Source organism: Cygnus olor, chromosome 1, assembly GCF_009769625.2.
Source record: "Cygnus olor isolate bCygOlo1 chromosome 1, bCygOlo1.pri.v2, whole genome shotgun sequence".
Lineage (NCBI taxonomy): Eukaryota > Metazoa > Chordata > Aves > Anseriformes > Anatidae > Cygnus > Cygnus olor.
In genome coordinates this window covers 153,310,122-153,337,944 of record NC_049169.1, presented here as the reverse complement: position 1 = coordinate 153,337,944, position 27,823 = coordinate 153,310,122, and the positions used below count along the sequence as shown (strand labels likewise).

The 27,823-nt window shown below is 42.6% G+C and overlaps 1 protein-coding gene across 1 annotated transcript; it reads right to left on the bottom strand.

Moving 5' to 3' along the window:
* SLC15A1 (solute carrier family 15 member 1) lies at positions 1-22,464 on the bottom strand. The gene is made up of 23 exons (XM_040538318.1): positions 22,326-22,464; positions 20,581-20,606; positions 18,022-18,106; positions 17,793-17,934; positions 15,510-15,629; positions 15,245-15,344; positions 14,916-15,006; positions 12,986-13,069; positions 11,850-11,932; positions 10,590-10,676; positions 9,849-9,938; positions 9,048-9,092; positions 8,907-8,939; positions 8,692-8,780; positions 7,678-7,759; positions 6,157-6,282; positions 4,720-4,869; positions 4,242-4,291; positions 3,529-3,636; positions 3,293-3,389; positions 2,714-2,860; positions 1,821-1,928; positions 1-1,202 (listed from the first exon to the last, which is right to left on the bottom strand). Exons 1-23 carry the CDS (start codon positions 22,327-22,329, stop codon positions 1,017-1,019), a joined length of 2,133 nt encoding a protein of 710 aa, XP_040394252.1. The 5' UTR covers positions 22,330-22,464; the 3' UTR covers positions 1-1,016.
* Between the last annotated feature and the right edge of the window lie 5,359 nt (positions 22,465-27,823).

The following is a 27,823-nucleotide window of genomic DNA, read 5'->3' as shown; positions in this document are numbered from 1 at the left end:
TGGAAGCTGTACAGTATATTTGAAATATTTGCAAGCACACAAGATGTACACACTCCTGTAGCTATCTGGTCAGACAGGTGTGCAAATTTTAAATGCATTTTTTTTAAAAAAGTATTTTTGTCTGAAATAAAGAACCACATTGTTGTCTACCTGCAATGACTGAAGTTAGAATTATTGACTTTTAATTAGATTAATTTAATCTTATCTTCTCTGTAACAGAAGATACGTGAAAGACCATCCTAGCACCCTGGCAGTCTAGACAGCAGCATACAAAAACAAACATACAAAAATAAACAAAAATAAATTAGTACTCTTACCCCACTTTCAATATTTTGTTACAAGACAAGTTTTATTGCTGTTATTCCAAATATCATTTGCCATTGTCTGTTTACCTCAGTGGACACCTCATTAATACATTTAATTAAGAACATACCAGGAGTCAAATGGGTAGTTAACAGGCATACAAAGAACACCAGAGTGCATGTCCAAGTCACTGCTATGTGGAGTGCAGACAACATTTTAACCTGAGAAATCCAGGAGCTTTGCTCCCACAATCCTTAAGGACATACAAAAGAATTTAAGGCACGTGTGACCTGCTGCTTTCAAGTAACAATGAGGGTAGACGGGTCATGCAGACAGTTTGGCTTCAATTACTATTGCTTGGCAATACTTGTTTCTCTCGTGATATAAAATTGAAATGTAGTACAAAAATACAGCTCTTCACAGGGTCTAATAGTGCCAAGTGCAATTCCAACATTTTAATGCTATGGTATTTGAGCTTGAGGTACATTTTAAGAGTGCAAATTCTGCGGGAGTTTCTTCAGGATACCATGTTCTGTACAATAGATTAATCTTTTCCTCTTGATTCAAGAGGCTGCATTTAAAGTCAGAACAGTTTTTTCTTAACATCTCCAATGAGGCATATTATCCAGTGCTGTTAGCAATACCCTGATTCCTCTTACTGCATGGACAGTTAATGGGATACCATGATTTACAAGTGCTCTTGAATACACCTTCTACATCTGAGAGACAGCTTCAACTTCCTTTTCATGGAAGTCTGGATCCTTTTTGACTTGTTTTTCTTCTTCATCGAGTTGGGCTTCAATCTCAGTTGGATCAATATAGGTATAAAAATAAGCCATGACAGAAAAAATAATGCAAACTGCAAACAGCAAGGCAGCAAACAACACATACTCTGCCCACTGTAAAACACAAAACAAAACACAAATATATAATTAAGCCATCAATGGTCATTCCTTCAAAGAAATACACCGTCTTACCATTTGCAAGGAATTAAGTTAATTCCAAATGTGGAACTGAGCACACATAACCAGTAGTGTATGACTTAAAGGAACAAGTATTAGATGTGTACAACAAATATTAAAGCATCTCTAAATTGAGACCCTGTCAACTGTTCTGTCTTCACTGAAAAGTGAAAAGAAAAAGTCCTGTGCATGCTGAAAAGTTTAACAGTACCCTTCTCCTGGAAGTGTGGGAATGGACCAAAAAGATTGAAGAAGAAATTCAGCCTCTCCTTTTGGCCAGAGGGCAAGAGGGTAAGGCAGTCTCATTTTAAACCAGGCTGGCAGGGGTAAAGTTTCTACTGACCTGGGTGGAGAGTGAGACTAGTTCTACAGCTGACTGGTAAACTCTTCTACCTAATACTTCAGCCTCGTGTATTCCAGTTGAAAATACAACTCCACTGTAATAGCTGATATTCAAAAGTTATGGCTGAGGATTATTGGTTGTGACTCCCCTCTGTATTAGGGCTGCTTTTTAGTAGTGTAATATAGTAGTACACCAATTGCCTGTGCGCTTACCTGCTGACTGAGTTTGGATGCTCCAGCCACGATAAGGACAATTATGTTACCGACAGCCACTGTCAGCAGCCATCCGGCCTGCAGCACTGACTTCATGTTAGACGGGGCCTACAGAGACAAGGCACTTAATTTTTAGTCAAACACCGCTAGCACTTTCTGACGTTTACAGCATTCTTTACTTTATAACAAGCACTGGTTCTCTAAACAGAACTAAACAGACCCAGGGAAAGCTTTGAGGAACAAGAGCTTTCTAATAGTGGCTATAACACCTACGTTGTACACACCAAGTAGCAGGCACATTTTACGTTTGGCTCAGTCTCACATGATACACACCAAATGAAGAAACTGAGCACATCATAGTCAAGCAATCCACAACTTATGTTCCCACCATTGCAGTATATAGACTCAGAATTAAGGGAAGAAACACACAGCTAGTAGTACAAATTGAAGTTAGAAGACAGGGCAATTCAGAGTGTATAATTAAACTGCTGCTAAAGACTGTGTGGGGAAAAAAATAATTAAGCCAGTGCAACCCTGAAGATAAGGTACTGTCTCATTTTATAATTGAGAAGTCTCTAATTTGCTTTTACAGCAGCAATACAGTTCCACTTATTTTCAACGGAATGTCACATGTCAGGTAATTTGAGGACTGGTGATCAAATCTTCATGTGATATAATTCAGCATAGCTCCATGGAGAACACTGAATACTTAGTGAAACAAGCCCATTCTGCTCCAGCCTACAGTCCTTCTAGGGGACTCTAAAGATATCACTGCTTTGTTTGAACAATGATGAAACCTCCTCTTAAAACAAGAGGTCACAGAAGATTTTGATTTGTACCAGGGTAAGGACTTAACTCATGACTCTTAGAGGGCTCTGAGTGGCAAAACCTACCTGTGAGTATGAAAACTCCAGCCCAGTTACAGAGAAGACTACTTCTCCACATGTTAGAATAAAATACTGAGGGATCTGCCAAGCCATATGAACTGTATTGGGTGGAATATCTTGACTGTAGTTTAATGCAGCAACATTTCCAGAACACTGAAAATTAAAGTGACACATTAGGAACAGCAATAACGAGTCTGTACACTAAGGGCAATATAAACAGTTCTACATCATTTGTGTAATTATATATACGTACACAAAGTTCTGGGAAAGTAAAAATATTGTGTATGAAGCACCACACAGCAAAGTGTAAAGCAGTAATTATTTTAGAGCAGAATTCATGCAAATCCTTAGTGTACAGTAAGGCTAAGAATTTAAAGCCATTAGTGATGAACACAAATTATTGCATTATATCAGTATCATGCTCATCATTACCTTTGTTAATGAAGTGTTTATGTTCAGACAGTTTAACATATGAGAATTCTACCATACGTATAATTAAAGGCAAGATAAATAATTGTTCAAGTGTTTTTTTAATTAAAGAATATTAAAATGAAAAGAACTATTGTCCATCTAACAGCACCTCACCTCATTAATTATAATTGTATATGCACCGCCAAATCCAAGTGAGTTTGAAGTACCTGTACAGTTAGTTACATTTGTAGAAACCACAATCTTATCTGTTCTGAAGAAAGAAAAGACCACAGTTCAGTCCATAGGTATAGCCAATTGTGTGTAGTACATAAAAAGCTTCTATGTCCTTTTCCAAGGACAAGTATGTCTATTTCTTTAAGTGGTTAGATTAAGGTGCGGGAAATGCTTACCTGCCTCCTGAAAATACACCGTAATTACTGGCAGAGAGAGGTATCAATTCTCCAAAATCCGCATCACCCATAGTGACATTGACTGTCCAAGGCAAATTGTTTATGAATCTGTAAAATAAAAAGTGATGAATACTTTTTTTAGTATTCCAAAGAATAGAGGTTTTAGTTTATATATTAGCAGCACAATGAGTATTAAAGCCTTCCCCTTTCACTTTTGAAAATTAACACTTTTGAAAGAACTGTAAATCTCTTAAGACATGGCTAATGCAAGAAGCAAGCTAGATCCAATATCATCCCACTGCTTGCTTAGGGAAATGTCAGAAGCAAGCATTTACTTCAGTCAGTAACAAATGCATCTGCAAAGGGAAGACGTGGAAGAAAAACAGACAAGTGGTAGGATACTTCTTATCTGAGATTAAAAGGAGGTAGACATCTATATCTGTGCTTGTCAACAACAACAAAAAAAGTCTAGACAGTAGAGTGAAACACTCACTTCCAAGATTTAGCTAAATTATACCCAAAATAGATATGCAAGATAGCTCAGATGAATTGTGTTCTGGAAGTTCCTACACCCCCTAAGCATCTGAGTGAGGGGTCCAGCAAATGGAGATCTCCTACAGTATAGAAAGTGACATTGAGCAAGAGTCCACCCAAGAAGTAGATTGAAGGGGTAGTTGCACCACTGCAAAGCTGAGGAGCAAAACAAAATTTACCTGATAAGATTCTTTCCTTCTTCTGGTTTTGATGTGACATTGTCAAGCAGCTGGTGGAAGAGACCATTAAGAGGCTTAATAAGCATCAGTGAACAGCTTAAATGTGCACTATTACATACAAGCGAAAGCCAATAGAGGCTTCAGGGCAAGACTCCAGACCTTACCTCTAGGTTACTACTAGGATACGTATCTACTAGAAAATGCTGTAAGGCCACATATTTAAGCCTCTTTGAAACTGTCAAGTTAAGCTGGCCAAGTGTCTTTTCGTTTCCTTTGTAGGATTGTTTTGTCCCAGCATCCTGCCCTGCTCTCTACAGCTCAGTCTCACTGGTGCAGTTTTCCCTCAGGCAGCAGAGGGAGGGAGAGGGAAAACAAGACAAAAGAGAGGCTCCCCAGAGCTTGTCCTCTGAGCTTCCCACACTCCACATAGATAGTTGCTAAGACATTAACGTATTTCTTAGGATTTAGGTAGACTTACCCACTGAGTGGCAATGCCCGACATCGTATTTTTAACTGTGAGAGTGTAACGGTTTCCGCCTGCACTGGTGGCATTTAGTATTGCACTGTTACTTCCAGAGGCTACCATTACAGATTGTAACTGGGAAATCTCAAACGTCCTGTAGTCCGTCTACAAAGAAGACAAATTGCTGTGAATTTCCATGCAACTGCATTTGCCTATACCTTTGAGGAAATGCTCGATTCAGTGGGTCATAAGTTTACGGGGATGTTACTTCTGAAGTAACAGAGATCACGAGCATCTCCTAACTTCCATTTTTGTAGTTTTCTATGTCAGACACTAATTTTGTTTGATCAATATTTAACATTTGTGTAAAGGAAGAAAATAGTCGTAAAGTACTACAAACTTCCTACGAGCATTATGGAAGAGCTGTTACATTTTCCTGTGTATTTCTTTATCCAGCTAAATCAGGTTTGCCACCACCAAGCAAAATTCTGTTTAGCAATAGAGACAGCAATGGCATTAAGTAGAGCGCAGCATTTTCCAAATGACCCCTCCTCCTCCAAGATGCTAATCCAAATTGCATCTTTTGCATCTTTTGTCTTTTCAGCATAACAGAAACAACTATTACCAGGATATGTATTTTAGATATTCTAACTACATTTCAGAAGCATAAAATATGGAAAGCAAATATTCTTTAATAAACATGTTAATATATTATAGGTGTAGAGAATTCAATTCAAAACACCTGGATTATAAAACATCTACAGTAGGGAGTAGAACATTTCACATCCTTCATATTCAGGTGATCATCATGGTTATATAAACTTCACATATGGAAACAGGGCAGCAGGCTACCAGAGAATATACTTGTGCTGCTAAGACTTCCTTGCATCCATTATTTAAAAGGTCCATCAGCTCCACTGCATTCTGCTGTCAGTAGAGCTAACAATCAAAACTCTGCTGTAAAATAACCTGAAAAGGTTCTTTGACAGCAAGGTCTGCAGCTTGAACAATGTAGCCACACAAAAATCTCCTTGTTCACATATGTGATCTCTTACAGTAAGCACAGTGACTTCCTAGACATGGATGGATTTCTTTTTATTATTATTATTATTATTATTATTATTATTATTATTTTTTTTTAAGTCCGGGCTGTTCTTACTGTTAAGAAATGGCACCTTTTCAGCAAGAGCAAAGTTATCAATTAGTTGAAAGCCATTACTAAGTATATTACTAGTATATTAACTTGTTCTACTTAGGATATTGAAATAGGTACTATTTCTTTATTCCTGGTATGCTTTCAGTAACAATTTATGCCACAAGAGGAAGAAATGCTTAAAATGGATAGAGGAAAAAAAAATAGAAAAGAATCGATTTTGAGCCATTAGTTAAGAACGACTTTGGCTTGCTCCATTCAGTTTTGTGGCTTGATGTTCCCCATCTCCCCCTACTTACCCCCTGCAGAGGTTCTACGCTCACATTCAAATTCTCAGGTACAAATGTTACTCTTGCATTATCAGCACCTAGATTTATTATTTTGATTTGGGACTGCCCAGCTGCGGGGAAAACTGGAAGAGTTTTCTGTAGGATAGAAAGAAGTGAAATCAGTGCTCTATCTTAAGTCACATGAAAAAGGTACTATAATTACTGCACTCCTATTTACCTCATGACAAAGATTACCATTTACCTGATGATCTGTGGTTATCAGTTGTAGGGATGCAATTTTAATAACTGTTGTATTTGCTAGTCTCACAAGCTGTCTTGCTATCAAGGCCACTCTGCAGGTCAGGGAGCAGTCTTCTCCCACATCCTATGGGGGTCTAGGTTTCTGAACTTCTTTGTACAATGTTCTGACTCTTTTTCCCAGCACTGGTGCTGCTGAACTGGCCAGAAGCACATACAGGCACTGTGTGGTGTGAGAGTCCAAAGAAACTGAGCAACTTCTGGAGACTCCACTTTCCATCAGATCTAACAGTAAGTACTTTCTGCTCCTGCAGAGCCTCAAGAGCTGCAAGAGCTGTATGTATTGCAGTTCTGCCTCGACCTTCCTCTACTTGTCTTTTTCATTCTCTTCAGGTACAACCACACAACAAAAAAGGTCCAAATCTTCCCTTCTGCAGAAAGTTCCTGTGCAACAGTCAAGCAATTTGCCAGCTCTGGCCATGCTTCTGCCCAGTGCAGGTACATATCTATGTTATGTCTGTGGATATGCTCTGGCCCTCTGAACAGGGTATTCAGGATGCATCCATCCCCACTGAAGGCCAAACCTTTTACTCTCAACTTGGAGACAGAGTTGAGTATAAGGCTTATTTCACTGCTGAACTTAGACAAAAAGGAGAGAATTCCTCATTCCTAACTCAAGCTTTTTAAGAGCTGAGCACCTTATCTCAATAGTGCGTGAAGACAGGAGGACAGCTCTGGATGGCAATTCAGATCTTGGGATACCATAATCACTGCCCAGAAGTGTCAGACTCCCCAGATACATGGAAAAACCTACATCTTTCAGGCATGACACCTCCCTTTGAAGCAAGCAAAGCTAGGTGTGATGAGTCCTGCCTTAAACAAGAATCATTTTTACTCATGGTATGATGACACTTTGTGGCCTTTCACACTTCACCTCCAGTTTAGATGTCAGAAGAGATCAGAGATGAAAAGCAGCTCCCTGGTAGGGAAAACCTCTGGTTTTCAGCTTTAAATCTCAGTTTAAAGACCTGAGGTTGCCTTTAATGCATGATTTATGATAACGGCAGATGAGATGTTTTGCAGTATGGTGTTCATAGGTAGCTTTATTATGCTAATCACACTGTATTGCAATATACTTTATATATTGCCTTCCACTACTTCTGTGATCACATGCCTGGTTCCTAGGCTACAAGTATTTTACGCATCATATTTGGCTCATTTTCACCTTAAACAGACTGTTCTGCATTAACAACAAAGTATAAGTATTCAGTACTTGCACAAGGCTGAACTTACATCTATTTGCAGTTGCACAAGGGCAGCAGCAATGAAAGCCAGTCCAGCAAGGAACATGCCAACAGTGATCTTCCTCAGAGGCCTAGTACAGCAACAAAACATATATGCAAATTAAGACAAATATTAATTCAAAACTTTAAGTGCTGGTTTTCCTTTCCATAACGGGAAGCTAAAATGACTACAGCTAGGAGATTGTCACTGTCCAAAGGGCTGATGTTAGATAAAGTATTCAGCTACACCAAGTAGCTCTTAGTGTTAGTTCAGAGTTACACTGCTGGGAAATTAAGTTCCCTGCAGCATCTTAACCTGTTACTCTGCATCTACTGGGCTCATTTCTAGAGTTAACCATCATCTAAACAGACCTGCTGTTAGGTTTCCGTATTTGAGTTGGGAAAATCTGATCTACAGAAAGAAAAAAAAATCCAGTACAGTTGGTAGCTCAGAAACAATGAAAAGACAAAAAGTTACACCTTCTACAAAAGGATAGCAACTTTTGTCTATATTGCTATGTTTAAGTCAAAATATTGAATGGAAATATATTGAATTGGGAGACATCTACTGACATTCAGTTAAACAGTAAGGGTAAATTTAAGGTAGATATTTTATTTATGGCAACAATTGTCTGATTCAGAGTGTCTACAAATGAAGAAAAGTATTTCCAGCCCAGCACCACCCCCCACCCCAAATTTTTCATTACTTCATGGAAAAAGGATTAGTGGAAAACACTACCAGTAGATAGCCTCTCTCCTGCAGTCAAAAGATTTTGCCCTTAGCTTGAAGAAAACTCACATTGTCACTGTGCTATTAGATTCTTCTCCTCTAGGCTGTGGTGCCTTTATGTACCATTTGTAAAGTCCTTTTATTATTACTATTATTTTAAATATTAACCCCACTTTAAATACAGCATTATTTTTTCCTTAGCTGGAAGCTTGCTTTTGTTTAGGGCCAGAAGAGCAGCTTAAAGAAACCACTAAAATGAGCCTCTGCTGAAGTCAGGAAAACACATCAACTTACGTAAAATTTATCTTGCATTTCCTGATTAAAGGATAAATCACAGCATCGACAACTGGCACCATTATAACAATCAAGATCGGATTGACAGTCTGTTAAAGATGAACATAATAAGGGATAAAAGTAAGTATCTTCAAAGTCCTTTTTATGAAGGGCAATAATATATGGATATCATCTTTGGGAAGTACTTAGGATTGTCAGGCAGAAGATTACTATACCTGCATTTGGTCTGGCTGAATCTGAATAGCTCCCTGGTGGAAAAGAAAAAAGATAAATAGGATTTAGTGCTATGACAACAAACCAAACTGATAGGAAAAGGAAATGTTAAGGAAAAAAGGCAAAAAAAAATGGTAACCTACAAAGTTCCCATCCATCGTGGTGGCTTGCAGTGTCCATCTTGACCCCTTGACAGAAGAAGAGAGAATTAAATCCCACAGTTAATCAGTCTCCCAAAGTTCCTCTTGAATTGTTTTAAGTAAAGTGTTTGGAAAGGTGTCTGCCTGATCGCAGCAGAGCACACTCATAGTTACAGCTCACTGGTAAAAAAGCATGATGCAGCCAGGCTGGACCAAACTCAATGTGCTCTGCCTTAGATAAAGCTTTCAGGCACCGGTTCTCTCAGATACCCTCCTAAATTCATACTTCAATACCTGAAACTATGAAAACCTGCTTTCATGGGTCGTGAGCACTCCATCCAACACAATTAGAAGCTTATGCTTAAAGGTGTGAGGTACGTGTGACAAACTAATCACTCTGATTAAGCAGGCTGGCACCCAGCTCATCTCCTCCCTGGGTTTCCAGAGCACTTACACTAGGACCCTGCATTGCATCTCAACTGACAGCGAAGAAGAGTTGGAGCCAAGAAAGCTTTAGATTACTGTCTCATCCTCCACATGCTGGCCTGCACAAGATTTGGAGAGGCTGAGGTCAGAGTCACTGGGAATGCCCAGATAAATTGGGTTTCAGCTGGCTGCTCTTGGACCACAGGACACTGTGTGAACGTTGACTCAGAATAACCACAGTGCATTATAATCAGGGTAAGGAATCTGCAGAGAAGTGCTTTCCACCCTCACACAGGCACCCTTCTAGGTGCAGTGACTCCAGAACACGTAGCAACATGGCACAGCTAGAACTGCAAAGCCAAACCATTTCTGCTTTACCTGCTGGTCGAAAAGCGCCCAGAACATGGGGAGAGGGATGTAAAGGAACAGCACCTTCAACACCATCTTAGTCTGAGTAATCAGTCGGTTCTGCAGCAAAGGAGAATTATAAAAAAAGGAATTAGTGAAAAACCTCAGACACTACCACTGCTGTTCACCGCACAGCAGCAGGTGGAGACACAAGACCTCTCATGCAGTGTTTACCCACATCCTGAACTTTGGATGTTGTGGGTGCTTCTGCTGACTTCTGTTAAAAAGTACAAGGTCTGCTTTTGGGTGTGGGGAGGGCTGCTGGTTAAAGGTGACATTGATAGCAGAAAGGCCTGTGCTTCTTGCCATGCCCACACTGCAACAGCAGCAGGAGGTTTAGCTCCCCACTGCTTTGTTTTCCTGGTAGGTTTTAGCAGCACCGTGTAGGAGGAATTCAAATGATGGGGAACTGAGGAATGCACTTCACATGTGAAAAATACACATAGGCAAAAGTAAAATAAAGGGAAAAGACTAAGGTTTGCACTGCCATTGACAGGAGGGCAAGGTGGACAGGAGACCAGGGAGCACAGGATGTGGTCAGGGAGCAGAGGACGTGGTCGGGGGACTATGGGACACAAGGCCATCAACTTCTACATGGCTGTGAGGCCCAAAACTATTTACATAGCACCCAAAGCAATGGATCAGAGCAGACAGCATAGGAGCTGAGAGTCAGAGGATGCTGAGGCACAGGAGTGCTCACACAGTACTTACACTGTACTTCTCGCTCGCCCAGTCTAGCCAGTGCTCTCTCTTGGGATACTCCTTGCTGCGATGCCGGAACCTGTTTTTGATGGCAAACTGGGGAGAGACCATTAGAACTTTGTTTAATGACATTTCAAACATTTGTAAGACTATCTATCAGCTGTTTCGTAGGTAAAGGAGACCTCTGCTACCTTCTCTAAGCATCTACAGGAATAACGAATGTAAGGCTTCGTATTGCCTATCCAGTGAAGTGTGCACATGGGACTAGGTAAACCAAACAGCTCAGAGCTACTCTGAGTAGCTCTAAATGTGGGTAGCTGTTAGGTCTTGAAGGCCTGCCTACTTAAGGCTAACACATATAGCAATCAAGAGAGAATGTCATCTGCACAGCTCTTCAGAGATGAATGGCTACGAGAACACATTTCACTATAAAAAACTGCATCTTGTAGAAATTCCGTGATACTGAATATACACAAATATAGTCCTGCAGGAATCACAAACTTTCATAACATGCATGGCTGAGCTGGGCTGGGCTCTAGGGGCAGCACTCTAAGAGGCAGCAAAAGTCACACACAGAGATTTGTTTTCGGCAGTGCTTACGAGACAAGCAATGGTCTGGGCTGTAACAAGCCAGCAGATCTGTGTGGGGAATGAAGAAGCTCATAAATGAAAAGTCCCCTGATCTCAGAGTTGAGACACTGCCAAGTGTGGGATGTGCAGTGCTACTCGCGCAGATTTAGCTCCCTTCCTTGCAGGCTTCCTTATATCAGTATTTATTATACTGATACTTATATATCAGTATATACTATATTGAGATATAATCCCCTGACCTCCTTAATACAGTGGCGCTCAATATACCTCTGCATTGTAAACAATGCCTTATTTTCCTAAGCAATATATTTTTGCTGATAAGATATACTAGCACCTCTGTTCTTGACTCAAGTCATTGCACGCTTGCCTGTCTTCCCACAGGGCTACAGAAAAGTACATAAATGAGCAAAAGGATGATTCCCTGAAGTTGGAATAAGCTTTTACATGTGATTAATATCTTGCTTTGTCTTCTGTGTGTGTAAATTCAGATATAAACAAAGACAGATAAATAAAAAAGGCAGTCTAAATCTGGAGGTACCAGTAAGAAGTGTTCTGGAAAGAAGAGGTGAAAACTTCATAAGTTTTCCTCATAATATGAGAGATTTCTGCTCTAGGCAAGTGTACTGAGCAGTTTTGAAAATTCCTGTCAGGCTTTCTGGGAGCACAAGCACTACTTACTCCAATGCATTTGCAAACTTGAACCATTATATTGCCTTGAGGTTGAACTTTTTTGTACATTCCGCTTCCAATCATGAACACAACTACAATAAGCAAACAGAAAGCAATTTGTGATTAACTGAAAACAGTGGCAAAAAAAAAAAGGTATGAAAACCTTAACAATTAAGAAATTGCATCAGGCTGAAAGTAAATTTTTTAAGGAGGAATGAGTGTGACTATTGCCATGCTACTACATGGTAAAAGAAATCAAATTAGTATCAGCAGATTACTATGATTTATGACACAGGAGTAAATCCTAAAACTCCTGGGGTAAGTGACCATCCTCAGTGGGACATGAGTTATGGTCAAAATGAGAACCACTCTGGACCTTCTCATTGGCCTTGATGCATCTGATTAAAAGCTTAATGACTCCTTTTCATGAGCCAAGGGCACTGCATCTCACATCACACAGGGACACGTGAGGTTTCACCTGAACTACACCACTTGCCAGCACTCTCACAGCTCCCACAGACACGTTCCCTGGCCTCACCCTCCCACGTGCTGGGCAAGGCAATGGGCAAACACCCGAAGCTGCCGTCGCCCTGGGTTGGGTGCACTGATAAGATGGGGTCAATGGTAGCTGGTGTCCCACCCTGGGCAGCCTCCTGGTCAGGTCCCTCATGGAGAGGGATACCACGGCATACACCAGCCACTCCATCGGGAGAGAAAAACAAACAAACAAAGACAAAACCTCCAAAAGCTGCTTCTTTAGGCACCAAGTTCTTGGTCTTTGTACTGCAGCCAAAAGGCTCAGGGCGTAATCTGTGGTACAGCTAGTAAAAATGCAATAGCTTGATAAATACTGGCATACCAGTATGGTATTTCACCAGTGCAAGGACAGTTACCTTGCATAGTTCACTGTGCTGGGCTATGAATAATTTCTGGAAACCACATCTTCCCTGAGGTCTCATGCTACATTCAAAAGATCATTTATTTATACAACCCAGTAGACCAAGCAACATAGACGGTATATTACATGACAATTTTCATATCAGAGATTGATATCTGGAGATTTCAATCACTTTCTTATTATTTGGAAATCATTATCATCTAACCATATCTACAGCTGAAGCAGCAAGATGCACAGTTCAACTTACTCAAAGAAACAGCCATGAGGGCAGCAGGAACTCCAAATGCCAGTGGGTAGCATTGCTGTTTGCTGTGAATGCCACATTGTTGAGCTGAAACACAATGTAATGTTAGTCCCAGGGTCTGCTGTCAATGTTTTAAGTAGGGTTTCTACTCTTTCCATTCATTGTTGACTCAAGAATAAGAAACACCTCTGGTGACATTAGCAGGATGGATGACCAGAATCCAATTTGCCTTATAGCACTGGGAAGGGGAATTATTTATCACCAAATTCTTAGAATGGTAGAGGCTGGAAGGCACTTCTGGAGGCCATCTGGTCCAACCCCTGCTCCAGTGGGGCCACACCCAGAGCAGGCTGTCCAGGACCACGTCCAGGTGGCTTCTGAAGGTCTCCAAGGAGGAGACCCCACAACCCCTCAGGGCAACCTGTGCCAGTGCTCCGACACCTGCACAGCACAGAAGTGTTGCCTGGTGCTCAGAGGGAGCCTCCTGGGTGCCAGTTTGTGCCCACTGCCTCTTGTCCTGACACTGGGCACCACCAAAAGAGCCTGGATCCATCTTCTTCACCCCCTCCCTTCAGGTATTTGTATGCATTGATGAGATCCCCCTGAGCCTCCTCTTCTCCAGGCTGAGCAGTCCCAGCTCTCTCAGCCTTTCCTCATAGGAGATTTACATTTAGTTTTACATGGGGAAAGAAGAATCATGTTAAAAATGGCCAAATTCACGTTCTTGGGGAGAAAGGCCCTAGATTATAAAGGTTTTGAGACAAGTTCATAAGTGAAGATAAGTAACATAACAAGTGTAACTTGTGAAAAATATGCACACAAACACACCCCTGGCCAGTAGTTGGTGATTATTTTTCCATAAGCTTCATGCACACATGCTGAAATGATGCTTTGAGTGCAGATGTAGTAACTAACAGGGAAAAGTAACAAAAGACTAAAAGTAATAATTTTCACCACACCCCTACTAAAGGAGAAACGAATCATTTCATTAGAAAAAAATAGCTTGCAGCTAATTAATGTGTTGGTTTGAGTTATATATTATCTTTTTAGTTAAGCTGTCACAGAAAGTAATGGTATCACTTTCCTCAGCTGCTTTTGCCAGTTTTTCCAAGGTGTTTTTCACCCTGTATAAGCATGGAAGCAAGCTGCATGTTGTACCATCTGCATATCTCCTTCCATTTTGAGAAAGAATAGAATTTGCATTAAGCAAGCACCTAAAATGCTCCACACGGTCTGTTCCACTCAGCTGCTGTCAAAGAATCCAAAAGCCAGAATTTCAGTCCAGTACTTTAGGATTATTCCGGAGCTTGCGTTCTATTTTCTTGCTTTTGAGAAAAACAGCCTTCCTCAAACTCATGCCAAGCACATCCCTACCCCATCTACATAAGCTTGCAATGAAAATCTCTGTGCATATGGATCAGTGAATTGGTCTGCTTCTCGTTTGGAATCATGCTGCTCATTACAAGCAGAAAAGAAATCAACCTTCTCCCTGGATCATATAAGATGATTTACTTTATCAAATGGAACAGTGTGTGTGCATGTGCATAAATGCTTCCCTACTTTGTATGGCCACCCTTTAGGATACTCCTCACTTTCAGAGTGGAGCACTCTCACCCTCCCTTCCCACCAAACAATAAAACTTTTAGTTATAGTTTTAAAGGCGTTGGAGGAGGTGCAGTATTTGTACCTCTATGGAATTAAAACATACTTTAGACGTAGAAGTTGTGATGGCTTCAGCGTATCTCTTTAGAAGTACTAGATCTGAAGGCAATTCAGATCTGAAACTTTTTTTTTGCTCATCCATAAGAAGTTGGATGACATAGAAGAAAATGCGAAGACTGATTTGCCTGTTCATTTAAGCCTACGTGACTGCAATCCAACACTCATCCTTTATTGCTATTTAACTATTTTACGAATAAATGACTAGACTTACCTCTGAGAATTGGTGTGATTACAGTGGATAAGAGACTTCCAGCATTAATGGCCAAATAGAAAATAGAGAAGAATCTACTTCTTTGTTTTTCCTACAGTAAGAACAAAAATGGTTTTAGAAAGGATTAGCCAGAGCCATGTTGATAGGCTTAGACTGAACCATCAGCAACTCTTTGCACAGTTCAAGACAAATAGTTATCTACCTTGTTCTTCAGCTATTCAGGAAGCTGTAAAATAAGGTACTTGCCTAAATACGTACATCAGATTACTATAATAGTCAGGCATTAATATGAACATGTACATGACTAAAAATCTGAAATATATTCTTACCTGATGATCTTCAAACTGATCTCCACCAAACGCTGACACACAAGGCTTGATGCCACCAGTGCCCAGTGCAATGAGAATCAAGCCAGTCATAGACAGGGCACTAGGACAAAGTAGGAAAAAATGAAAAAAGAAATCTCTCTGCTGTCTTAGTTACAGCATGTATACAAGGCTGATTGCAAGACAGTTGAAATGCAGGTAGCGTAAGTTTAAGGCTTAAGTTGTCCCCCCACCAACATGGAGAACACACGTGTACAAGGCAACTCACACGTGCGTCGCAATGCTATCCGGAGTGCCGTCTGTGTTGTGGTCTGTCAGGTCATTGATGGAGCTTACAGCCATGACTGCCTGCCCAACCGTGTAGACAATGGACAAGGAGACAATGGTCCTGTTATAAAGAGAGGAGATAAATTTTTATATACATTGACAATTATGTGTGCATACATACACATAATTAATGCAGACTTTTGCTTATTCCAAAGATGTTTAACAAAGAAGCATAATTAACAGATATGACAAGTTATGGACTCAGCTTACCACAAGCTGTTGTAAAAACTCTTTCTGCATACCTCTGTCACAATAATATTTCTACTACAACTATTTTGTTTAACAGAATTATTTTATATAGCCCTGTTTAACTAAGCAAAGCAAGATGACAAATTCTTCTTTCTTGTATGGAAGAACATTCTCCATTTGAACTTTGCTAGAACTTAAGTAGTTGACTATAGCTCATGTTCAGCTGCTATTGTGGCTGGGACTCCATTCAACAGGCACAGACCCAAGTTTGCTTGGAGGATACGCAGGAGAAATAAGATGCAGTGATGCCAGGTTATTTCAAAAACAGATCGCAGAAGCAGCAGTCCCAAGTGCAGAGCAGCCCATGAGAATGAAGGGACCTAGACCAACCCAAATGTGTCTGATGAAGGCAGGAAACCCTCACAGCAAGCTTGGAGCACCATGATACAAGAGCAGCAGAGGAAGCATCACTCATCCCATTGACCAAGTTCTTCTCACTTTAAAACAGGATTCACCTAATTTTGATAAATGCTCTTCATTTTATCAAGGTATAGATCTATACAAAGTGGGGCAACAGTGAAGCTAAATGTGCTATGTAGTGGTACTTACTACCAAAAATTAAAAAAAAAAAAAAACAAAACTTTTTAAAATAGCACTTCCTTGTGGTTTCTGTAGTTGCTTGGCTTAACAACTCAGGAAAAAGTTTCCGATGGAAAAGGAACCTGAGCTGACCAGGGAAAAACTTGTGGTTTTTATTTGTGAGGCATGCTGTGAAGAGAGTACTTTCATGATTGGCACTGCATATATATTACTCAATTAGAGGAAAAAAAGAAAAGTAATTTTTATAGTTTCTGTACTGTTTTCCCCAAGAACTTCACATCTAACGCCATCTGGAGCAGATCCCAGCATGCTCCTTGGCACATGGACTGTGTAAGGACTGAGGCTCTCCTGTGAGTGTTTAACAAAGTTTGGGTAACCTCCTCTGGCTCTTGTCATCATAGATATTTATACAAGCATTATTTCAGCCTTCCTAACGGCACCCTATGGTGTTTTAAGGTACCTATGTATTAAAACCAGCAAGCAATTAGATCATTTTCCAAATGCATGTGTTTTCTTGCTGAGCTGAAGTCCCAGTGCTAAGCTCTGAGCAGTCCTACTGAGCTCCTGCTAGGAGTCTGGCAGCTGCAGCACCAGTGCACAGTTACCAGCAGGGAAGGGATGCAAGGTCTGCAAAGCTCCATCTTGATAAAGCAAGTAAAAGACAAAATAGAAGGGTTTTTCTGTTTCTTTTTGTTCTTTTTTTTTTTTTCCTCTTCTTCTCATTCAGGCCAGCTACAAAGAGCACAGCTGGCAGGGGCTGAAGACAACGCAGCCTGCCTCATCTCTAATCGCTACAGGACCTTTGACAAGACAACAAGCATTCCTGACTCATAACCCTCAATAAAAATCTTTACTGGGCTTTTTCTGGCAAAGTAAACGCTATTAGAATCATGACACCGGTAAAGGAGAGCCAGATCAGGTTGTTAGAAGCAATTTGGCAACACTTTGGAGCACGACATTCAGCATGACTTCGGAGTGACTGCATGCACGCAAAAACAGAGTTTGTCCTTTTAAAAAGTTGCAGTTCAGTAAAACCTCCCACTAAGATGTTAAGTCAATACCGAAATGAGAGGATACTTTAGAATATATTCTAAAAGTTTCACTTAACAACATACAGATAACATACAATTTCACCATTTCGTTGGCTATCTGCATCTGTTAAAGATGCAATCTGGTGCAATTATACCTCCAGTATCTATCTTATCACAGCTTGGTGAAAACCCTTCCTTACTTAGGCTTGCATCTTGTCCAGCTGGGAGAAAAACATGCAAAAACATGGAAAACAGACTAGTACCCTTAACTGATTAGCAGACCTGTAATGTTTGTTAACCCTTAGCGCAGTTTCAGATCTGAGCTAAGAATAGATTAAAACCTCAAGCTTTGGGGACAAACAAAATCTTGGAGTTTTTTTTTGGGGTGGGCAGTAAGCACTCACTTAAACTTTCCCAGCCAGGAGTCTGCTATGAGTGCTCCCAGGATCGGCGTCAAGTAGCACAGAGCAACGAACGTGTGGTAGATGGCTGTGGAAAAGTTGTCATCCCAGCGCAGGAAGTATTTGAAATACAGAACGAGCACAGCTGTAGGGAGAATAAAATAGCAGGTTACAAACCAACATCAGGGCTGGGGAACGGTAGGCTCAGGGAGACCCAGGGCGTGGGACGTACCTCGCATGCCATAGTAGGAGAACCGCTCGCAGAACTCATTGATGACGATGAAGAAGATGCTGAAGGGGTAGCCAAAGCAGTTTGGCTGGAGACAAGAGACAGACAGCGTGAGCTCAATACAACAGACTGACACGGTGTGCTGTGACCTGCTGCACGACTGAGATCCATACAGCCCCTGCAGGAGCAGTTGGATGCTCAGGCATCAGGAGGCTGCATGGGCTGCAGGGGAAGGACGCTCTGTACCCAAATCCAGATCAGTTCCCACCTCCCCTCCCTATCCCCAGAGCTCTACACACTTCTCATCTGCCCTTCGCATGGCATCTTTAGCAAGGCTATATTGGACCTCCAAGCTTGGACCTCCAAGCTCTGTGCTTCATGCATCTGAAATCTTAAGCATCTAACACTTGCAGTAATTTTGACTGGTAACCAAACACAAGCAAAAAGCCAACATTTTTGGAAGAGAAACCCAACAGCCCAAACCCCAGCACCACAAGAGAATTAGAAGCCTGGCACTACTGTTAAATACCTCCAGCTGGGATGAACACATTTCCTTCAAACAAATCTCAGGAAAGCTCCTTATTCTTGCATGTTCTCTGCTATATGAAGAATCCCCCATTTCTTGTCAATAAATCTGATGTTGCTCTTAATCTATGGCACTAACTGCCAGATTTCCTGATCCTTCAGCTGCTGTGATAGGCATCTGCATGATAGCCGTAATACAATTTGTGACACTGCTCTTGCCATTGTGGCGGAGTGGAAAAGCACCCATCGGCTTCAAATTTAGCACAAGTGGTAGGACTGGAAATTTAATTTCTGATCACATTCTTTTCTTAGTGGATGAACATACAATACCATTTCTATAAATATACCAGAAGTACAAGTTGATATAATTCTCCATAACTTACTTTCTCAGGCTTTAATTCTGAAAGTTGCAAAAATCAGTTTTTTAATAAAACTCAGGACTTTGTCCTTAAAGCTATGCCAATTCGCATCCACTTCAGTGACTCACCTAGACTGTTGTTGTGGTTTAACCCAGTTAACTGCAAAGATCAGTCAGCTCTAAGTTTTTAGAAATACACACTAAAATATTTTCTGTACAAGGAAATAAAAGCCATTTTTATCTGTAATTTAAGTTCTGAGAAACGTTTCTAAAACATTATCCAAGTGGAAACTACTTCAGCTAGGAGCAATACAGCCTTACAAGGACTTGGGAAACCAAAAGCCATCTGAACATGGTGTCAAAAAGCCAAGCAAAGCAGATCTTTGGATGTCTCTTACTTTGGTGCTTTAAAATAAATAAAAGTGTATGTATCAACTGTCTAAAAATGAAAGAAAAAGCAATGCAGATTTTAAGGATCGATGATAACTGCTGGGGGGCAGGAGGGATTAAAACATTTCAGAAGTGAAACATGAAATTTAAGAAGTGTGGAGAAGAAAAAGCATGGCATTGTTCGCCTTCACGTTGTGAGGGTTTAGGAACCAGACTAGCCGTATTTTCGGTGAAACAAAGAAAAGTCTGCATACTGAAAAGAAAGAAACCTGGTACGGGGAAACCCTGCCTGGCAAGGGGAAGGAAAATCAGAGAGCTCACATCACCAGCAAAGACTGTGGATAGGGCCTTAATGAAGAGCGCAACACTGAGCGCAACGAAGGCCTTAACGAAGAGCGCAAACCTGTGCTCTGCAATGAACTTCCCTGCTAGGGACCTGGCAGGAAAGGGTCGGGAGCAGGCTGAGAGCACCGCTCCTGAGGCAGTCGATGGGGAACCATCGGGGTCTTTCATGAGGTAAGTTATTTTTTCTCCCCAGGACGATTCTAACAAACGAATATGCTGTTATGCCTTGATAACGTGTCCGTGTTTCACACCATACTGCCCTCCCAAGCCCCTGCTGCATTATACGTGTGCATGCACACGCATCTACTGACACATTTGCTGTTGCCATCCCCATTGTCCAGAAAGCACTAGCTGCCCCACAGAAGAGGTGACAACCCCATTGCATTTTGCAAGGCATCCCAGGTACAGGCCCGGCACCACCCAGCTGCACACCCTCGAGTTCAGCTGCTGAGGAAGCTGTGTGAAAGCTGCAGGGAAAGTCTGCAGAGTAAAGCCTTGCAAGATAAGAAAAGCAAGGCTGCAGACAGATATAGGACTGCTGAGACAGGTGTCATTAACAGTTCAAAGATTCACGAGGAAGACTGCTAACACCGTGAGGTAAACAAGTCCCAGAGGAGAGTCAGCAGATGCTGACAGCTCAGCAGCACCAAGGATGAGCCCCAGGGACCCTTCTGCTCCCAGCTGATGTCTGTCCAGCCAACAAAGGCTCTTCAGACATCTTATCAGGGTGGTGAGCATACTAACGTCTAGCTGGGATGTTGGGAGCTGCCAGGCTATCTTGTGTTTGTGTTGGCCAGTAACGCATTACTTTATAGGTAAAGTATTTTTATCTTATGTTTACAGGATTTTTTATTTTTTTTCCCCATACACAGCTAAAGTTACCCAAAGTAATCCAAAGAGTGAGTATAGCAACTTGCTATAGCATAAGAGAAAGCAGTACTTACCTTTTTTGTGTCCTTACTTTTTGCAGCTGTGGGGAGGGGAAAGAACACAAGTTAATGGAAACTGAGTAAGACTTCTTCAAAGCAAAAAAGAATGGGAAAAACTCAGCTTAAAACAAATCATGAAAAGCAAACATGGTATTGTTCGGTAACCACACATACGCTCAAGATGCGTAAATTTTCGGTCAGAGGGAGAATTCTTATGGTGCAAAAAGGTTATTAGAAAAAAAAACTTGATTTCCTTTTGTTTCTCAGGCTAAGCATGGACTCACATACACTGCCAGGGGAAAAATCAAAAAGGATTGATGATGCAAAGCACCACAGCAGTGTGGTGAGCAGCGCTGCAACTGCAGACAGCGCCCTGCAGCCCCTACAAGCTCTGTCCTTCAGGGCACGCTTGGCTGGGCTCGCACTGCTGCAGATAAACACGGTGCCCACGGAGTGGATGTCAGCATTTCCTACAGCACCACATGGACAAGTTCATTATCGTTAAGATAAGACCAAGTACAAGATGTGAACTTTGAAATCCCTGCCTGCAAACGAAGTGTGCTCATAATAGATCCCTATAAGAAAAATATGTTTGCTAGCATTTAGTCCATAGTTCAAAACAGAGGAGAAGAGCTGACAGCAACACTATGGTGTTTGGCACAAAATGTAATTAAGTTCCTTTTGAAAACTGTTAAAACAAATTGATTCTTTCCTTCAGTGGAAAGAAGTGGACAGCCATCTTCACTGTAAAGACAGGACATATCATGAATATAATTCAAGAATATATCTTCCTAAAAATCAAGTAACATCCAGAAAGTGCTTACATACCAATGTCAGGGCACATGCAAATACCCAGCTCGTTAAAGCTGTTGGCAATGTCCCCCACACAACTCGTGAGCAGATATATGGGATGATAACTAAGCATTAGCAATAGAGATTATCTTCATAACTCCTTGATTATTTCTGCTTTTTGTCATTTCCAGAGCATGTGCACCATGCTGCAAACTTTCTGTAACACACAGGGAACATCTGCTTGAGCAGCTCACGCCCATCTGTTAGCTCAGCCTTGGGGAAAATAATAATAACAATAATAACAATACTACTACTGCTAACAATAATAGTGATGGAACTTTTAGTTGGTTGTTAGATTTTTTGTTGTTACTAGAGGGTAAGATTATTACCTCAGCAAGAAACTTGGCAGAGACATTTTCCAGAGAACATTAACTGACTTTGGTGTTTGAGACACTTGTTGGTCAACCAGTTTGACTTTACACCTTTATTCTTCTTTTACAGGAACGGTCGGCACTGACATACCATCTCACATTACATACACCCTCATATATATATACACACACACCATCGTATATACACACACCATTATATATACACACACATATACGCACACCCCATTATTTTTATAATACGTTATATATTTAAATATGATATAATATATATACAAATCATGTAAGACAGCCAACATTTCAACATGGGAAGCTGCCTGGCCAGCCTTCCCCAAGCAGAGAGCATCCTGCACTTTGCACCAGTTCCAGCAAAAAGACGGGGTTTTGCTCGCGGCGTGCCCCAGCACCCCCAAGGACTGAACTGCAGGAACACCCCCAGAAATCCTGAGGAGCCCCGTGTTTGTTAAACAGGACCCTGAGCAGCCGAGGCACTGCGAGATCCCGCTGGGGACCCCCCTCTTCCAAACCCCCTCGGGGTGGGGGTCCCACTGCCCGCCCCCCCCCCCCCCCAGCACCTACCCATGGGGCCGGCGCGCTGCTGGCGGCCGCGGGGCGACCGACGGACGGACAGATGGACGGACAGACAGACGGACAGACGGGACGGGACAGAGGGAAGGCACCGGGGGCGGCCGGCATTTAAGGGCGGCTCGACGGGGCCCCCGCCCCGGCACCGCCCGCAGCAGCAGCGCAGGTGGCGGGGAGGGGCGGGTGGCCCCGGAGCCGCCGGGGGTGGCGACACGATGCGACACGACACGATAGGACACGACACGATAGGACACGACACGACACGACACGACCCGCGGCCACAGCCCCCCGTCCATCGGGCATCGTTCCGCTGAGGTGCCTGGGGCCAGGGTTGGTTTCGTTTATTTATTTGCGTCTGTGGTTTTCCTTTTATTTATTTATTTTTCTACTTATTTATTTGTTTGTTTATTTATCCTGTTGATGTTCTCAGCGTCAGGCAGCACACTTTTCACGCCGAGTTGTGGCTCGGCTGCGTACCTGAGACGCACGGGTGGGGAGCTGAGGGCGTGAAGGGGCAGCCACGCGCGCGGCCCATGTCAGGAGTGGGCTAGGAAAACTGCAGCACTGAGGTTTGGAAGCACCCAGAGCACGGAAAGGGAGAAATATTAGTCGGCAGTACCAAAAAATAAATGTCTGCTGGAAGCATAAAAGCCTCCTTTGATCCTGGTGTTGAGCGACACTGGGCTGTGGTTTGTGCAATGGGTCTGGTGGCCTCCCCTGCTGCGCGCACGTAGTAATTACCTGGCTGCTGGACAGGTCGATTTCTTCTCAGGTGCAAATGCAACAGGCACTGCGATGTGTTGCAACGTGGAGTATCTACAGGCTCTAAAGAAGGCTGCCCTGGCCTGTGATGGAGAGCTACAGCACAGCCCGGATTTCCTCAGCTGTGTTTACACGGGGGCAATCCGCTCAGAGGAGCTCTCCCCTCTGATCAGTTCCCCCTACTCTTGACTCTTAACATTTATGAATAAATTCTTCAGGTGAAGAATGAGCATGTGGTGGTAGCCAGATGTCTAGCACGTACCCCCTGCAAGAAGCACGTGTCTGGCTGCAGAAGCCCTCCCCAGGACAGGAGCTGTCCCCACATCCAATGCAAATCAGAAGCTGTGGACGCTCTGCTGAGTGGTCCGAAGGGCACAGGGCAGCACCGGTGTCACTGACAGCCCTTCCCGTGCAGAAATGACTGAAATGCCACCACTATTTCTGATCTGTTAAAATACCAAGTTGAAGAACTGCTTTCTTCCCTCAACAGCAGATTTGGGCTCTTCCTCTTGTATAAACGGTGGTGGCGAAGAGGAATTTTGGTGAGTTACCAAGCACGTCCTACATGCGCACGTACACTCTGGAAACAAACGAACAGCCTCTGATGTTTCTTCTTAGAAAGAGATGAATGAGCGTGGAGCAGAGATTAAGGGAGACCACGTGTTCTCCTAGCAATTCAAGATAAAGGGGCTACCTGGGTCACATTGGCTTCCTCTCCCCATATCTCCCAGTATTCAAGGTCTCCCTTAAACCAAACATGAAAAAAAGCATTACACAAATGTCCTAAAAATAAGAGCAAAGAATTCACCCTGATGAGCACAAGCATTTTGATTCTCCCCACAGAGATAAAGGTCCACACAATCACTTCACAGGCTCTTCTGGAGTGGATTGGGCTCTGTGTTCAGTAAGCTGGTGCAACGAGGGTGAGCTCTGTGGGGCGGTTTTGTCACCATCCCGGTGTGAACAGCAAAATCTGTGCTTGGGGGACTTGAGTTTCCTACCCAGACTCACTTCACAGGAGAGCCAAGAGGGCAGCAGGACTGCTAAAAGCAGATGCCCAGCATAAAAAGGTTAAAGGTGCAACCATACTGTCTTCTGCAAAGCTCTGAACTTGGAGGAGGCAAAGTGCATTTGAGGATATAGCAGAAAACTCAGGTGACATCACTTCAAACAGTTAAGTACAGGCCACAGCTGGTGATTAGAAAGTACAGTATGTGACTTCTGCAAACTGTGCAAGTTAAAACTACGAGTTATTTCAATAATGTGTCCTAGCACAAACTGCTTGGCTATCTGGGTGTATATTTTAATTGATGGGTATCTTACTCTGTCGTTAATGAAATGCCTCAAAATAGAGCTCAGTTAAAGGTTTTGGGGAAGTCTGTCTTCTTGTGCCTCACCGGTAGGAAGTGTGCGACCACGTCAGAGAAGTTGGTGAGGTGACTTCCATAAAATGGAATAGTTGATAACAACTATGGATTATTTAAGGACTGACAACCTGAACTGAGAATGAAGAAAAAGAATTAATATTTGTTTAGAGAATGTGCATTTTAAAAAATCTTGGCAGATGCTTTTGGCTCTATTTCAAATTGGAAAAATAATAATAAGCACAAAGAAATTGCAAGCATGTGCAGCATACCATGGGGTAGCTACTATTGTACAGAGAGATGAAAACTGATTCAGGTAGTGCATTAATTCCACTATGAACAGAGACTAATGGATTTCCTTCTATATCCACAATTTATTTGGCTTTCAGGATGGTAGTAGCCCAACACCAGTCACTTGCCAGTAACTACTCCTCCCAAGAGCTGTTTATCCTCACCTCCCAGATAGGGAATTTGAGGAAAAAGTGGTTAGCAATCAGCCAGTGCTTACAAAGCCTTTCTCAGAGGCCCTGCCCTTCTGGATGTAACCGAGGCATCCTAAAGCCGCCAACGTTCAGGTGACAAAGAAAATACCATTAGCTTGCCGTGACCTTTCCCATGGCACCGTGTCCCGTTGGGTTTCTTGAAGGCAGGGTGAGCTAGCAGAGCAAACGCTTGGTTGGAGGCACAGAGGAGACCAGGCCTGGAGGGCACCACAGCAGATGAGTTGAGTGCAACCACAGCTGAGAGCAGGACCGGCAGAATAAAGGACACTTGTTTCCATATCCGAGATGCCCAGTTAATGCAAACTTTGGCCCCGAAGTGTACGGACTTGTTACTTCAGGAGTTTGTTAAAGCGCCCTGGGGCACGCCGTGCTAGGCCGCAGCAGGCCGCCAGCCCGGCTGGGCAGCACGGGCCCAGTGTTTCTCCTAGAACCGTGGAACTTGGGTTGGAGAAGACCTCCAAGTCATCTGGTCCGAGATCATCTTCTGCCTGCAGGAGAAGGAGAAGAGCTTGTCTCCATGGGGTTTGGCTTCCCTGGCATGTCCGTCTGCACACACACTAACACGTGGGCGCAGGGCAGAGGGGGAAGAAGGGAAGTGGGAACCAGAGCCCAGACCTTTATATAAACAAAGAAACTAAAGTAAACTTCATTTACCTGGAGCTACCCCGCACGGAGGCTAAAATCCCATGGCTCATTAGCAGTGTCTCTGGCAACGGACATTTAACAGGGCAGATGCAGACCTAATAAGTTAATGGTACACACTACATTGTAAAATCATTTCTGCCAAAAAGCACTTTTTCATTTTTTTGAAAACACGGCTTGACGTTAACAGCTCATCATTAAGAGTGTTTTATTTCCATCTTGTTTGCTTTTTGATAACATTGTCCTCTCCGTAGAGCCAGCCCCCTTGGCTTGTATCTCACTGATGAGGGGAGAGGGCGGCGGGTGAGTGAGGGCCCACAAGCAGAGCCTGGGAGCGCAGAAACGCGTGCAGTGCCCCCAGCACGGCCACTGAGCTCCTGCCAGGCCTTGGGCAACCCTCTGCCGAGGACGGCAGAGCCTGGTGTGCCAGTCGGGGCACTCCCAGCCGGAATGTGGGGCGTGCAAACAGGACTGCAAGGTATTAAGGGCAGCTGGTGAGGGAAGTAGGGCAGAGCAGAGGTCCCGACTCAAAGCCTTGATGCATTCCTTTCTACTAGAGAGAAACACGTATCTTTGCAATGCCTTAGTGTATTTAAGGAAAAAAAAAAAAAGACAAACAAAGGTGTAAATATCTGGCACCTAGCTCCAACTCAAGCCTTTCACTGTGTTGTGTGTCACCAAGGACAAGGCAGGTTTGAAGAATGTTATTCAAAGCATACTGAAACCTCTGAACCACCTCTTCAACACTCAATTTTTCTTTGTACTTCCACAAGGATATTTTTCTTCTGAAACTTCAGATTCGTGTTGTGAGACCTGACATCTTCGAGAGAACATTTTAGGTTTTCATTGCATCATGTCTTCTAAAGTTTCATCTTCAGCATGTTTTTAAGCAAACTGTACTTTGCTTTTTTTCTTAAGGACAGCTCACTGGAGTCTCAGCAGTGCAATAGCTGCAAGGGCTGTCTGAATTATCTTGTAAACTTATGTAACCTGTCCTACAAAATGAATAATGGTGTTGACAGGAGAATGCAAGTATAAGTGTCATCTCTTGACCAATCCATGTTTTGACACAAGCACATGCGAAAGACTTGACTTAAACTGACCCAGTATTTAGGAACCGCTGTGATTTGTCTCGGAGTTTTGGAGATAATTGTTTATGTGATTGCTGAAGATATTTTTTTTCCTTCAAATAAATCTTATAAAATTGGATGATCACATTTCCAAGGGAAAACATCCTGTGACATTGGAAATGATTTTTGGGGTGGGAGAGACAGTGCTGCCATGCTAAACATATGCAACTGAAGATGACATCAACACCCACAGTGGAAGTAACATATTTTGAGTTTGGGCAATAGGACAAGAGTATATCATTTTCTGGAGATGCGTTTTTCTGGTGTTGAAATTCTGCAACTGAAGACCTGGAGCTGATGCTGTCTGGCTGCTGTGTCCCTGTTAGACGTTTTGAGATGGGTTCATCCTTCCTGAAATGGACTTTCACATTATTTACAGAGACATTCATATTTCCTCATAGAATATTAAGCTGGCTTCTTTCCATTACCTATAGTTCTACTGTGTCTCATTCAGATTTAAATGAAAACTTTAGCAGCAGTATCTGACAGAATTTAATACGTAAATAAATTTCAGTGGATTCACTTATCTCACATTCTTATGAAGTCACTGTGAAGTCATTCTTTGTATTTCTTTTGAGAAATATTGGCCAGCTTTGCTGTTTCTCAGACCCAAGAATCCAGAGCACCATTGGATTATTTTCCTCTGCTTGCAGCCCACATTTTTTTGGAGGGGCCGGTGGAAGGAGAGGTTTGGGTGAAAGGACAATGTGAGCAGAGAAGGGCTGGAAGGGAATTTCATGGTGAGAGTCCCATGCTGAGACCATGCTGGGTCTAAGGAGAGGAGCAGGAACACCCATACCTTGCTCCCAATCACCCAGATAGGCAGGCAATGAGGCACTTACAAAGACAAAAGCTCTTCTTGCTACCTGCAACCTCAGCGAAATTCGTTTGAGATCTCCCAAGTGCTTCATCAGCTGTGAGCACCCACCTCAAAGCCTCTCCATCGCCTTTGTTGAGGAGCATCTCCTAGCCTCCAAAAGCCTTCTACCCATCCTGCTCCTCCTTTCACACCCTTAGGCCGTCCCTTGGATCCCGACTCGGTCATGACTGTGAAACCATACTTGGTCTGGGGAAGAAGAAGAACTGAGATG

Coding starts and splice junctions, on each gene's coding strand:
- SLC15A1 (XM_040538318.1), bottom strand. Junction 9,093..9,848: donor GGGCGCTTTTCGACCAGCAG/GTAAAGCAGAAA, acceptor TCTTCTGTCAAG/GGGTCAAGATGGACACTGCA. Junction 7,760..8,691: donor AAATGCAAGATAAATTTTAC/GTAAGTTGATGT, acceptor TTGCTGTACTAG/GCCTCTGAGGAAGATCACTG.